A 14,329-nucleotide genomic window follows, 5' to 3' on the forward strand; every position below is an offset into this window, starting at 1 on the left:
GAAACTCTTCTCCTGTGAAACAGTAAAGCAAATAGGTAAGAAGGAGGAGGATCCAAAGATATTCTACCCTCAAACATATCCTAGAAGGTATTGCCTGAAGAAAGGATAATTTATTTGTCAGTTTTCAGTCAGACCACTCACGGGAGGCTATTACTGACCGCCATTAGCATTCTGGCTGAGTAACGATGGAGTAAGGACTTTAGAAGTGCCAGTCTGTGAAAGATAAATGCACAGGGACATACATTTCAAAACAGAATGATGCCTGTAACACACAGCCTAACAACAGTCAGTGCATTTGGAATTGAATCTTTGCGTAGAGAAGTTCCAATTTTATGTTTCATGCATACTGCAGAAGAAGGCACAGCTTAGCAGAAGGAAGGATAACAGGTTATAAATTACTTTCTTTAGTTATCTCCTTCAAAAAATCTCCATAATCTTAAATTGTTGTATTTTATTTTGTAAAAATGTAGCTATATGAGATTTGGTACACGCAGGGTCAGCATTTCAGAATTCTCAGTTAAGGATGGAGCTGCAACTCCACCATTTTTGTTTCCAGGCCAAACAGTTTCCCTGCCATCAAATACATTCTCTGCTCAGTAATGGGCTAACTGCAGTCTACCCCAGTGTTTTCAAATCTTCCTTACTCTGTGTTTTATTCCTCAATAAAAATACCTGAGCACTAACCCAAAGACATAGTAGTTATTATTTCCAAAAGAGCACTATTTTTTGTTTACTTAATATCAATTATTCTCCAGGCAACTAAATAAATGTAAATTAAGCTAAATCCACATTTGATATTTTAAGTATGTCTGTTGGTTGCATCTGTATTAGTCTGTGCCAAAAGTCACACCTCTGGTACAAGGTGTGAAAAAAAACCTCAAAGCTCTAACAGCGTTGTTGCAAGCAATACAAGACAAATCTCAGGAATTCATTCATATATCAGCCAAAGATCCCAGTAAAACACATAGTTTACGAGATTGATAGATTGTTATAACATGAAGTACACCAACTCTGTGGCCTTACCTGAACTGCGCTATAACCTGTATTGTGGGACCACATTCTACCATCATTTGCTGGGGTTTGTCTTTATTTGTAGATGGGCAGCAGTTTATAGATCTAGTGGAATCTCATGCACCTGATAGTTGATTACCCTTGCTTTATGAATTCAAACTTCTGTGTTTTGACTATATGTTCTTAGAAATTTAATTATATTTAAAATCTGGTTAATAGTGTAGTAAATAACTGGTATTGCCACAAAATTGCATTCTGAAGGTAATGGGATTGAATTTCAACACAAGTTGACACTCAATTAAAATTTCCATATATCTAGTGAATTAGCCAGTTCTTGGCTGCTTTATTGAGGTGGATGTCTTCCTGCTTAACTGAACACTGAGCAAGACAGGCAAAATGCATAATAAAGCCAAATCAAGACTTAATATACCCACTCAAATTTGTATTGTTTGTATCAAGGAGTAAGCTTGCAGAACAAACTCAGGGATGTGGATTAAAAAAAATTTAAATAATCAGTATTTAAACGGAATTCCTCTATGTTTAGAGTAAGGAAGCTTAAAAAAAAAGAGAAGGCCTTAAAACTTCTTACTGAATTACTGCCATCAGCCAGTAGATCCATGGGGCTTGTTCGGCTAAAAGCCACAACAGACTTTGTAATGCAATGATGTAATCTTGGCTTTGTGTCATTTATATTCAACCTAAAAAAACAATTTTCCTGAATAGACAGGCTGACAACAATATTGTTCAGTGTTGGTTTTTATTTGGATTGTTTCCAAAGGGCTCATATGCCTCCACAGCAACACCCCATGCCCGCTTAAGTTTTTACTCTGAATTCTGAAGTTTCCCCTTTTCCCTCGCGTTTTATTTTGCTTTTAAAGTCCCAGCTATGTTTGTGAAACTAACCAGCTCGGCCACAAAATTAGGATGTATCTTGCAGAGTGCATTCATTTTACTTTTTGCATATTTTTCCCGAGGTCATGTCAAGGTTAGTTTGAATTCCATCCTACATTAAGACTTCTTTCACAGCTATTTAGCTCTGCAGCCTACTCCCCGCTGGGGTCTGCCCCTTGGGCACGTCAAAGCTTCAGACCTGACAAATCACACACAGATGAAGCTGTACAGTTTTTTAAACAGTTTCATCAGTAACGTGGGTTGTTCAGGTTGGTTTTTTTTTGCCTTTACACTATATATTTTTTTTTGTTTTTTTTTCCACTGGAGTTTATTCTCTGAATTGCAATATCCTGAAGACTGATTTCCGTATGGAAAATTCCCTTGCACAGGCGAGTTGTAAAATAGAAACACCGTTGTACAGTACGTGCCACTCACAGCCTCCCAGAAACCGAAAGTACTGCAGATCCTCTTCATTAGTAACAAGCTATAGCTCCTTGTCTAATAACTGTAATCGTATTGTTAACATCTATTTGCACAGAAGAGCCTAAAACTATAAAGGCTGATAAATATTCAAAATTTATCATCCATATTGCGAACCCATTAGTTATCCAGAAGAGCTGTTAGTTGTTCACAGGAATAAACTTCTGTCATCCTTGGGATTACTCAGATGAGTAAATGTTCATCAGTCTCAAGAAATGACACTGTGCTTTAGCAGCAATTCCTTATGGGACTGGGGAAATTTTAAGTGGGTGTGTATGTGTACATATATAATTAGCTTCACAACTATATGCAGGGCTTTCACCATCTACATTCATACAGAGACACACCCCCCCATGTATATGTCGCTGCACAAAAAACAGTTTGAAGAGTATAATGCAGCTTGCGGGTGAAAATAAATTTTCCAAAATTCTTAGCTGCAGACTGCTATCTGTATTTTAGCATTTTGTGAAACTAATGGTGCAACACCATTTCCCGCTTAATTGATGAAGTTAAAATGCTTGGCTGCTAATGAGTGTATTAGCAAACAATATACCCTTAACAAGCTTAAGCAGCTCAGGATTTTAAAAAGCAGCTTACTGTCCTCCTCATTTTTATAAGACAAAATGTACTGCCTTCTACAAATTGCTTGATCGACTGATGAAGTACTATAATTATAGTTGTATTGCAGTTTTGACAAAGCCAGAATAACAGATTGTAGTTTAGTCCCCACTCTAGACACACAACTCTTTGCATTACAAAACCCAGTTTTACTGGTTTAATTCTTACTGAGAACAAAAGGCACCTGGAGGTGTTAACTATATACTAAAAGAAAACTTGGAATCTAGGAAATAATAATATTGAAGCATGACTTTTTTTCTCATAGCTCGTTCATTGGGAATGGTATCTAATGAAGAGTTGTCTAAAGGCCTGCTTGTTTGGAACTAATTAAAGACAGATATCCTAAATAGAAAAAGGATCATGGGAATTACATTAGGTGTCTGGAGACTTGTTATTCTTTGGGTACTCCAAGTAGATTGTGGAAGTTGTTAGGGACTCAAGAAATAAGGCAAGCTAATAAAAAGTTCTATTTTTCTGGTTATTGGCCAACTATTGTATTTTTGTTTGCAATAAGATTTGTGCCAACAGGCTAGGGGCTTGAATAAAACATTTAAACATTTGTGCATTAACACATTATGGTGAAAAGAGAGTCTTGTGCTTTCACTCAGTGCATTTCAGCCTTCAATTAATGTGAAAGCACTACAATGCCTATGCAACTTCTCTTGCCTAGTGGTGCACCATTTATCATTGCAGTTTTACATTGACCTTGACACCCACTTCATTAGAATAAAGATTGTCTACCATTTAGGTTACATTGTTCCTCTGCACAGAGACCCCATGCAAATTTCTGTTCAGATAGAAGAGCTGTGAGCCTGTCAGAGGTCATCTGCATTAAATGATTGCAGCTATTTTCCAACTGCTTCTTTTCATTCTACTCAATTCAGGCTAGGAGGATCAATCAAGCCCTCTGCCTGAAACAGTGGGACTGCTGGGAATATAACTGTTTTTGGTAGTAGTGGATATGCCCTAAACAGTATTAAATATTTAATATAAATTCATTAAAGGGCATACAAAGTCTTCAAAAAAATATTACATTTATAGTAAAATTTAAAGGCTGGGGACCACCTTCCTTATAAAAAAGGCAGAACAATGGCTACCTACTGCATAATTTTTTAATGTAGGCAAAATTTAGTTCATGAAGTTACTTAATATTTCTTTCAATGTGTTTATTTCTCTAGCTGCCATAGAAGGGAACAGGTAGCAGAAGTGTAATCCTCATTTGCTACTTTCTGAAACAAAAAAGCAAGGTGTCTGCAGAGGTTTAAGACCAAAGTGCTAAGATCTGTTTTGTTTTACGGGCATGCACCCATACACACATGCACTCTCACACAATACATATTGTACTATTGTGCTTATTTGTAGTGAAAAAAAGCAAATGGAAATAAGTTAGCGCTCTCCTTCTTGAGTTTTCTGAGTGATATAATTGGAATTAAATTATTAATGGGAGATACTTAAAAAAGATTGTTTTATGATCTTCTATTAGAGAATTTGCAATTCATTTTAATATTTGTAGTTTGATTTATATTAAAGATAATGCAATCTATGTCCAATTAACAATACATAGCCAATGTAATATGATTTCCAGGTCATGCAAATGGAATAAACTAGAAGAGGAAAAACTGATTCTTAACCTCAGATGTAATTTGCTGTGTGAGTTCTGGCAATTTTAAATGACATTGCACTTTTTAATTTTTCCAAAGGCTCAGCAGCAAATTTATCCCAATCAAGAAAGCCCATTATTAATTTACAAGGACAATTGTAGGAGTCTTTATAATTTCCCTGTGCAATTATTTGCCATAAATTGCTAATAGTGAAATACATGAAGTTTGCAAGAAACAGCAACTGCTATTTAGCTAGACAGATCGCTCAGCCCAGATCTTGAATGTTGTCCAGAGGTTCTAGTGCTATTGACAGCATAAGAAATATAACCAAGCTTCTGGATGGTTTCAAAAATGTTTCACACTGATAGTACCAAAAAGGTAGAAGCATTAAGAGCTATTGTGAAGGGTAGGCTGGCCTCTAGCAGATTCCTTCACTTTGCTTGTATACAGCTGAGCTTTGGACCCTGGACTTTGGAATAAAAAGAGTCTTTGTTCATCACTGAATGGCATTAGGCATGGGCTTCCTAAGGGGCCACCATGAAGCCTAGCATGAAGAGTGCAAACATTATCCAGAAAGCAAAATGAGAATGTGTGTGAAGAGATGATGGACAAAGATTGCTATATGTGCATTGCTATATGTTTATATATATTTATATTATGTATTTGGTGAATTTGCTTGTGGAGTGTTCTTTACTCAATTTTATGCACGCAGTATGTTTTGCGGACATGTGCCAATGCTGACTGTGCATACACACACATACAGACACTGAACTTTCGTGTGTATGTATTTGTGTCTGCAGCAGTCAAAACACCCCGAAAGGCAAGTTTTTAAAACTTAAAGATCCAATCCAGGTAAAACTAACATTGCAGGTCACTCAGTTCTGATCTCAGCTGTGTATCATACAGTGCCATTTGACCGAAGATACTTTGTTAGTATGTGAATGGTGGAATGCAGAACATCTACAAATAGCACACCCTTATTCCAATAATGGAGAAAGTTCACTGGCTTAATTCTTCTGTACTTCGTAGCCATAGCTCCACTGTGTGTTCAGTGTGTCTAGTCTCTTTTCACTATAACCAACAGAAGGACCATACAAAAGTCTTACAATGGATGTCTTAATCTCTCTGTGTGCTTTTAGAGCATTATTTTGAATTCCATCATGCAGGCTTTTTTTTTTTTCCTTTCCTCTTCTGAAGTTTTATTACAACAACAGAATTCCCAGGGAGCTTTAGGGGCAAGGTTCGCATAATATTGCCCTAAAGTTTTGCTCAAGGGGTGGAATCCGCACCCCAGTCCTGATCATGTTTTTGTGGAGTTTCTCTTTCTGAAAGATGCAGTGCGCAGTCTTACTGAGTTGTTAACTGTGTACAGATTTTTTTTATTGTTTACCAGACAGTGCACATCTACGAACATTTCACGATGATTTCTTTCTCTGACCTCTCAGTGACTAGGCATCTTGTTCCTTAACACTGAGGGAGGCTGAAAAATGCTTGAGTTGCTCAATGTGTGCCTTCTATACCAGTTTCAAAATGGCTTATTCTTCTGGTTTCCATGGTGACAATTAACACTGTTACAAGGCATTGTTCCAGTCTCCATTTGGGCAGAATTTTCGGGTGTGATTTTTCACACACACAAAAATTGTTTTATATCATTTTTTAAAGAAAAAAAAAGAAAAAAAAAGAGGGGGGAAAAAGGCACAATTTAGTATAAAGTGTCAAAAAAAATTGTCTCAATCAAGCCGGCCTGGATTTCTTAGAATATTTTTATCAGGGGAAGTAAGGTTTTAACTTGCTTTGTTTTGGAATTCAACTTCTCGTGGTTTAAATATTTTTGCCAAACTTGTTCAAGGATAAATGCTACTGCCTTTTTTTAAATCCCACTATTTGTCCTTTGAGAAATATTGATTGTGTTGAGTGAGAAGGAATAAAAAGCCAAAATTCTTTAACTTACATAACAATGTTTCGGATTTCTTTTGAGTGGCTTCAGGAACACAAATGCAGCCATGCATACACACAGCTAATCATGCTGTAAATATTTTGCAGTTTTTCCTGTATGTGGTTTTTTGGTATTTTTTACCCAGTTTTTTAATATGACAGGTGTTGTGGGAAATTAAATATTACTAATTTTATTTATTATTGTGGCTGTTGCGAGAAACCTGTGACTTTAAGTTTCTTAATCTCATTTTTGGCTATTAAGCAGTAATCTATATCATAGCATCCACAGACTGTCACAGTGGAGCAGGCTTTGCTCACTTAAAGCTGAGGAAAGAATGAATCTGAAGATTAAATTATCTTCTCACCACAGGATTAAGTAGTCCTACCAGACTAGGGTTGTGCAGCACTGATAGAGCTGGTAGCTAATTTTTCCATGCAACTGCTTAGAGTGTAGGTGTTTAATGGATTAAAAAATAGCATTAGCAATAGCATCTCGTGCTATCAGTTCTCAAACTGTACCTTCTGTACATTAACTCTTCCCTTAACTTAAAATACACACTGCATTTTAAATATCCAGGAGTGAAACAATACTGACTCTCAGTCACATACCAATACATCTAATAATGAACTAAATTCTTTCATCTTTTACAGTTACAGTATAATGCATTTTCTATCAATCACCACTTTCATCATGCTTGTATATACAGTAGGTTACACGGTGACAAAGACAGAGCACGTACATAAAATCTAGCTTATTTATTTTTTAATGTAATAACCTTTTATAACATCTGTCACACTATTTGGATTATGCTGCACTGAATTATTTTATCTATTCCAAAATTAAATGAAACATCTTCTGTTTCTGTGTTAACAAGAGCACTGTGGTTATGAAACATGCAATGTATTTTATTTCTTCATCAGTCCTGCACTGCCCAGGACCATATGCAGCCCCAGTCCAGGCAGCAGCCACTGCCAGCCTAGAACAGGTGATGAGTATGAACTTGCTGTGCCTGCACCAGTGTCACACAGCTAGAGGACTCCCTCAGTCTATTAATTCACTTGACAAAAGAAAGGGAGTCGCACGAACCGGATTTCAGTGCCTGGCAAATTGGACTCTGGATTCCCCTTGATATTACACGTACTTATGGAAATAATTATGCAAATCCTTTTCAGCTATATCATCTTTAAATAGAAATCAGATTACATACCGAAGATTGTAATCTCCTCCAGTAACCATTCTATCTGAAAAGGCAATAACACAGGACCAAGCATCATACTTGTTGAACATTTTAGTCCCATAAAATGGTGTTGCCCCTTGGCGGATTTGGTTCCCTAGTGCCAAACCTGGTTGATACCGACTGTTGTACATTTCTAAAACCTTAGCCACAGTACACCAAGTATCAAAAGGCAAGTTCTTTGTAAACAGTTCCTTGGTTTTTACTATGCATATTCATGTAATTTTGGATACGCAGGCACCTGATCAGTGTTCATTAATAATGAGAAATGGTTTAAATCACCTCATTTAAAACATTTGCTCTATGATCCACAAATGACTAATATTTGCTGAAGTTTACATAATACAAATGATGTGCATGTGTTGTGTAAATGAGAGATTAAAATATGAAACTAACAATATGCAAACATATGCATGGAAATGCTGAGGACCTGTTAGCTGAAACAGTGATTTCACACCTTTATTATTTTCTTTAAGCTGTCTCCAATTGTATTTTTGCTTTGTTTTCCTACAGAGTGTGTTCTTGATTCTGGCAAAGGCACTCATGTTTTAAATATTCCTTATTCTAGTTTGATTTTTTTATGCTTAGCCCAGTTATTAACATTTTCAGTATGAGCTGCTATAGCAGGTTTCTCAGCTGAACTTAAAGAAAAGAAAGCTTAATGTTTAGGATGCAGTTTGCCAATAGCTATGCATAATTTATGTATGTCTTGTAAACAAACACCTTTGTAAGAATATGTGCTGAACTCTTCTCTCAGTAAAAGGTGCATTTTTGGCCATATCAGAAGTTGGATACATAAGAGGGAGAGGGAATTAGCTTAACTGTATGTAGGGTATGTATATGAGTGGATGCCTGTGTGTTAATTTTTTTTTATTATTTCCTGTACTAGCTACTAAAACTTAATCACTATAGTAACTATTATATTTAATACTTAATTTGGGTTTTCAGGGAATACAGTTTTTAAAGAGATTTATTTGCCAATTTGTCTGTAGATTACAACACATTTTAATAGAGTATATAAGTAATATACAGATAAAATATTTAGAAAGTCATATGAAAGTAATTTTGAAAGAAGCTTCTCTTTTTATTCCTGTTTTCTCTATCCTTTTTTTTTTTAACAATAAATAACAGTGCAGGAAATAAAAGGTAGTTTCAGCTTGAAGAAACTATTGGACTGTATGAGTATTGTGGCTGTTCTCATTTGTGTGCCATTTCACTGCTCCTGTTGGTTGATGCAATAAAAATCAAGTTACTGGTATTGTGTTGGAAGGGAGTTATGTCTAATTGTTTTTCTAAGGTGAAACTCTCATGTTTTCACATGCAATAGCATTTCAGGCCCATATATGAGACAGAATCCACAATGAGAAAGAGAAGAAATAAACTGTACAGGAAAGCTAATTATGAAATTATTTCGTTGTTGTTTTTTTTTTCAATGGGGTGCCTCAGTGTTACTTGCTGAAGTAGCATATTTGAAAAATGAGATACTGCTGACTTGAATGAGACAAAGGCAGATCAAGCATCAGATGAGAGAGTGTTACTGAATATTACTGTACAAGTGAATATTGCGAGTGAGTGGATATTACTATATGTAATCAATTGCTAACTGCCTGCATAGATACATCACCCAGAAGCCTACGTGCTTGGTACCTAAATCATCTTATGATATGCCATGAGAACGTTGTGTGCTTAAAAAAAAATGAAATTAAAAAATGGCATAGTGAGCATGATCATAACTGGGCACACAGAATTAAAGTTTAACTTTTCGTAGAGAAAACTCTTTACGGTAGCTAATATTATCTATTTCTTTTCATTTTAGAGATACAACGTAGAAATGTCAATCAGGCACCCGAAAAAGATGGAACTGCTTAGTAAGGTTGAAGCTCTGAAGAAAAGTGGTGTTTTACTACCAAATGATCTCCTGGAAAAAGTGGATTCAATTAATGAAAAATGGGAACTGCTTGGGGTATTTGCATTTTTATTACTGTTTGTGGGTTATGTGTACATTTTTGTGTATTGAAGTACACTGTCTGTCTGATTTCTAATTTGAGGCACAAATATCTCTCTCTTTCAATTCACCACGTACATTTCAAACAAGCTACTCATGCTATTATAAAAACCCCATAGTATTTTCCTGTTTTGTTGATTTTTTTTTTTATTCCATGCTTGTCTTCTGTCTGACTTTAATAATTTTAGTTCTTTAATACACAAAAAATGTAAGTAAAATATGCCATGTATTACGGGTATGCACCAAGTCAGCTATAATGCAGTATATCTGATATACACTGGCTGTCATGCTTGAGTGAATGTTAATAGAATTTATTCTGAAGGTACATGTTAGAGACATCTACTGTTTAACTATTTACTATACCCTTAAGATGAAAAGTGGTGTTGTCACTGCATATTTCAGGTCACACTGATGGCTCAAAAACAAATATGCAGATTCAGTACAAATCTGAATACCTGAAGCTGAGAATACAGCAGGATGTGTTTCATGCTGCTGTATTCAGCTCACTTTTGACAAAAGCCAAAAAAGTTTCATGTAATTCATTTCACGCTATGATGGGCAGGGTCTCAGCCAAAGAGTGTGATACAAGAATCTGGCAAAAAAAGCAATATAGTGATTCTGTTACCCAGAGACCAGTGATGGCACCGTGCAGGAGACACTATTGTCCTATTGTTGTAAAACAGCTGAGAGAGAGAGAGGTCAAACTATATATTTTTCCATCCACTTCTTTCCTTAATTGCCTTCACTTCAAATCAAGGGTAAGATAAATTTATAAATTACTTTAAATGATTAATTATAGATGTGCGATATTAGCAATACAGTTACATTGCATAATTTTGCATGCTATTATCTTAGTTTAAAAAACATTTCTAATATATTACGAGTAATCTATACATGCAACCTGCCAACAGCATTTTTAATACTGACTTGTGTCACTTTAGCTTGTTAGGTAATGCAATAGCCATTTTACAGAGGGTGGGGTATTTTAGTTCAGCACAGTCATTCTAATAACTTGATTCTCTAAATATGCAAATTGTCAGAAAATGTTAAAAGTTGCCTTATGACTAGTGAGCTTATTACTTTTTAATTTAAATATTCAGCGTCACCACAAGCATTTTAAAACTGTTTGAACATTAATAAATTTACTGATAAAAGGGGCTTATTAACCTATTCTTTTACATCTGATCGTGACAACTTGTATTTTTAAAATAATTCCAGTTGTAAGCCTTACATTTATGACTTTCAATGTATTTAATCAGGTTAATTCAGCGGCACTGATTAGAGCTGGTAGGATATAAAACTATGAGATAAGTAACTGATCACAATTCTAAAAATCTAGAAAAATTCTGTCTTAAAAAAAATTGAAGCCCTCCACTTCTCAGTACGTTAAAATCAAAATATACCTCTGGATTAAGTTTTGCCATTAATTTCAGCATTTGCAGAAAAATAAAATATAACTACTACAGTTTTCCTGCTAAATGCAATTTCATGAATAATAAGCAGAGTTTGATAGAGTTTTGTTTAATTTAATAAAAATCTCTGCAGAAACTAACGGCACTAGGCATACTGTTTTAATTGGCGTGATTACGTTTTAATTGGCATGAAAAAAATTAAAGACAAGGATTTTAACTTCTAACAATGGTAAAATAGAGGGATATGGTTTTTAATATTACTTTCATCTAAGGTGAACAGTGTGGAATGGAAATACATTAGAATGAAATGTCAGTGGTGCATACAGTTTAATCTGTGAAATTTTGTCCCCTGTGCTGAATATTACTCTGTCTCAATTGCATATTAAACAACCCTATCAAGGCAGGCATTGGCATCTGCTGTGCTGACACAAATTGTGAATTAAATGAAATTGATGTCCTCTGTCGTATATTTATGAAGACGGACCATTCTCTGAAGTATTCTGTTTATGAAGAATTTATGATTGCAAACTGTTCCAGAACAAAAAAGTGGCAATAAATTCTTTTTTGTGACCCTACCCTCAAAGGGCATTGATTTCACCTCCTGCTGCTACTTTTGTTACAGCATAAAAACAATAGCTAGTGCTGGATTCCACTGAGGGTCTTCAAATTATCAATATTTGAACCATGAAAATAGAAGGATGTTGCCAAGAAAGCATGTTTTTCAGTTATGATCTCCTAAAGACGTTATTTACAGAATGCCACGTAGTAGATTAATGTCTGTTGGTCTAATTTTATTTGTGTTTTAAAGCTTATTTTTGGAAGCTAACTCCATTGTTATAAATTATATTCCAGCAACTTTCTAAAGCATGTATTTTCGACAGACAGCCATACTGGGTCACCTAAAACTGTATCTTCATGTTACAACAACTAACCACTGCTAATTATCAGTTTAAAAGGTTATTGGATGTGATTGTCAGTGTATATTCAATATTCTGCAATCAGTAACACAGATCTAGTGCTTATAATAACTGTCAGCCTGACAGCCTCTTATAGGTCAGATAAGATACTGCTTGGCATAGAGTCAGCAGGCAACAGCACATATCCCTTGTGGTGTTAAAGAATTGCCTTTCAAAATACTGAAAATGAAGGTAACTTTCTATCCCCGGCCTCTTCAGAATATTCATTATGCTCCCAGCATCCACTATCAAAATGTTATTCAGTGGTTCTTTTATTAGAAATACAACTTTGAAAAGCTGTAGTAAATTAGTTTCATTAGCGATCAGAGGTGAATGTTTATTCTGGTCCATTATTTTTAAAGTGGATGCTTAACATGGAGAACTTAAATCCGAATTTAGTTGCCTAGGTAATTGGCCCGATGTTCAGGAACATTGAGGCTTTGTAATTTCTAGCTTATAGGCGCTGAATGAGTTCATCCACTTTTAAAAGCAAACCAGCTGTTTTGTGACCTAACTGCTCCTGTATACGACCTCAGCGCTACAAGTTTGGAAACTATGACCTGACAGTTCACACCTCAAAAAATATTTCAGTATTTCAGTGTTTCTCCAGAAACTTAGATGGTACCTTGGGTAAGAGTTTGGTGAACTCAGTCCTTGTCATATTTTCTGCTGCTGCCTAGAAACCAGTAACTATCATGGTCATAAGCATCTAAAGCCACAGACAAATTTGTAGAGTAACTACTTTAAAAAGTTATGCATCGTTTTGTCTCCTCTGTCCATAGTTTCTCTTAATAAACATTGATTTATCATGCTTCCAGCAAAGCCAGTGACCCAGAGAGAACAGCATAAGTGAGAAACAAGGATGCAAAAAATGAAATTGATTGAAACAAAGAAACAAAGAATGAATTGATTGATATTAGTAGTAATTATTAAAAAACCCACATCTCTAGTCATCTAACAGATGCTTCTTGTTGCACATTAACCTGTATATGTTTTGGTACATGAGACTAATCTATGTTTTCTTTATCTGATGCATTAGAAAACCCTAGGAGAGAAGATCCAAGACACAATGGTAGGGCACAGTGGGTTAGGTCCACGTGACCTGCTCTCGCCTGAAAGCGGCAGCCTGGTAAGGCAGCTGGAGGTCAGGATCAAAGAGCTGAAAGGGTGGCTGAGAGATACAGAGCTTTTCATCTTCAATTCCTGTCTGAGACAAGAAAATGAAGGAACAATGAATGCTGAGAAACAACTGCAATATTTTAAGGTAATAAAAAAACAATCATAGTTTTCATAGAGAGACTCCTCTCTATGGTAGGATAAAATATTTATCTTATACATAACATAATGCAATGCATGTACATATGTAATCATATATTCATATTTTCACCTTCATTTATGTACTATGTGTTCATTCATGTTGCTTTTATTGAATCTTTACAATAATATTTATTCCTTAGACTTTTTGTAACAGAGAGCTTTAGAGGTCTAATCACACCGCAATTGGAAAAGCAATAGTACTCTTTCATTTTACTTCACTATAAAGCTGAGTTTTGTCACAAAAAGCTTCACTCTGAATTTCACTTCCTACATCAGTTAAATTAATTAATGTGTTGTGTGACCATCAGTTTAATAGCCTATTTCTCTACATGTATGAGTCAAGAATAGCCTATTGAAGGTCACATTTACAGAGATACAAATTTAGCATACATAAGAAAACATTCAAGTTTGTGGTGAACACATATGTGGAAAAGGACATATACGTTATGAGATTTGCATTAATCTAGGCCACATCTTAAGCCTAAACCTGAAGATTTATGGAAAGGAAGGAAAAGAATTGTAGTCACTATGCTATATTCAGATGGATAAAGTCCTCCAATTGAAGGCCAGCATTCAGCTTTGCATCTGACTTACTGGAGGTTGTATGTTTTGTTCCATTCCCCAAAAGCAGTGGGACCGTTTGGGAAAGAGGGCTATTAAGTTAGCAAACAAACCTGTTAGAACCATGCGATTTTCTTCTGTTCATAAGTATCACTTTTAAATAAACCCCCACCTGAGTGATCATTATAGGTCACTTTACTCTGCAAGTGATCTTTGACCAAAGAATAAGAAAGGAATGGTGAGTAATTGTTGGGCTTTAGAGGTAAAGAGGTTTTTCTCTTCCACTAGTACATCAGGGTGTCTAGGG

The 14,329-nt window shown here is 35.5% G+C and overlaps 1 protein-coding gene across 1 annotated transcript in view; it reads left to right on the forward strand.

Moving 5' to 3' along the window:
- Positions 1 to 14,329, forward strand: part of AKAP6 (A-kinase anchoring protein 6) — a 255,963-nt gene that overhangs the window by 186,812 nt on the left and 54,822 nt on the right. Inside the window, exons 10-11 of the mRNA XM_068397672.1 lie at positions 9,588 to 9,734; positions 13,184 to 13,408. Coding sequence (XP_068253773.1) covers positions 9,588 to 9,734; positions 13,184 to 13,408 — 372 coding nt within the window. The remainder of the gene's footprint in view (positions 1 to 9,587; positions 9,735 to 13,183; positions 13,409 to 14,329) is intronic.

This window comes from Nyctibius grandis, chromosome 4, assembly GCF_013368605.1.
Source record: "Nyctibius grandis isolate bNycGra1 chromosome 4, bNycGra1.pri, whole genome shotgun sequence".
Lineage (NCBI taxonomy): Eukaryota > Metazoa > Chordata > Aves > Nyctibiiformes > Nyctibiidae > Nyctibius > Nyctibius grandis.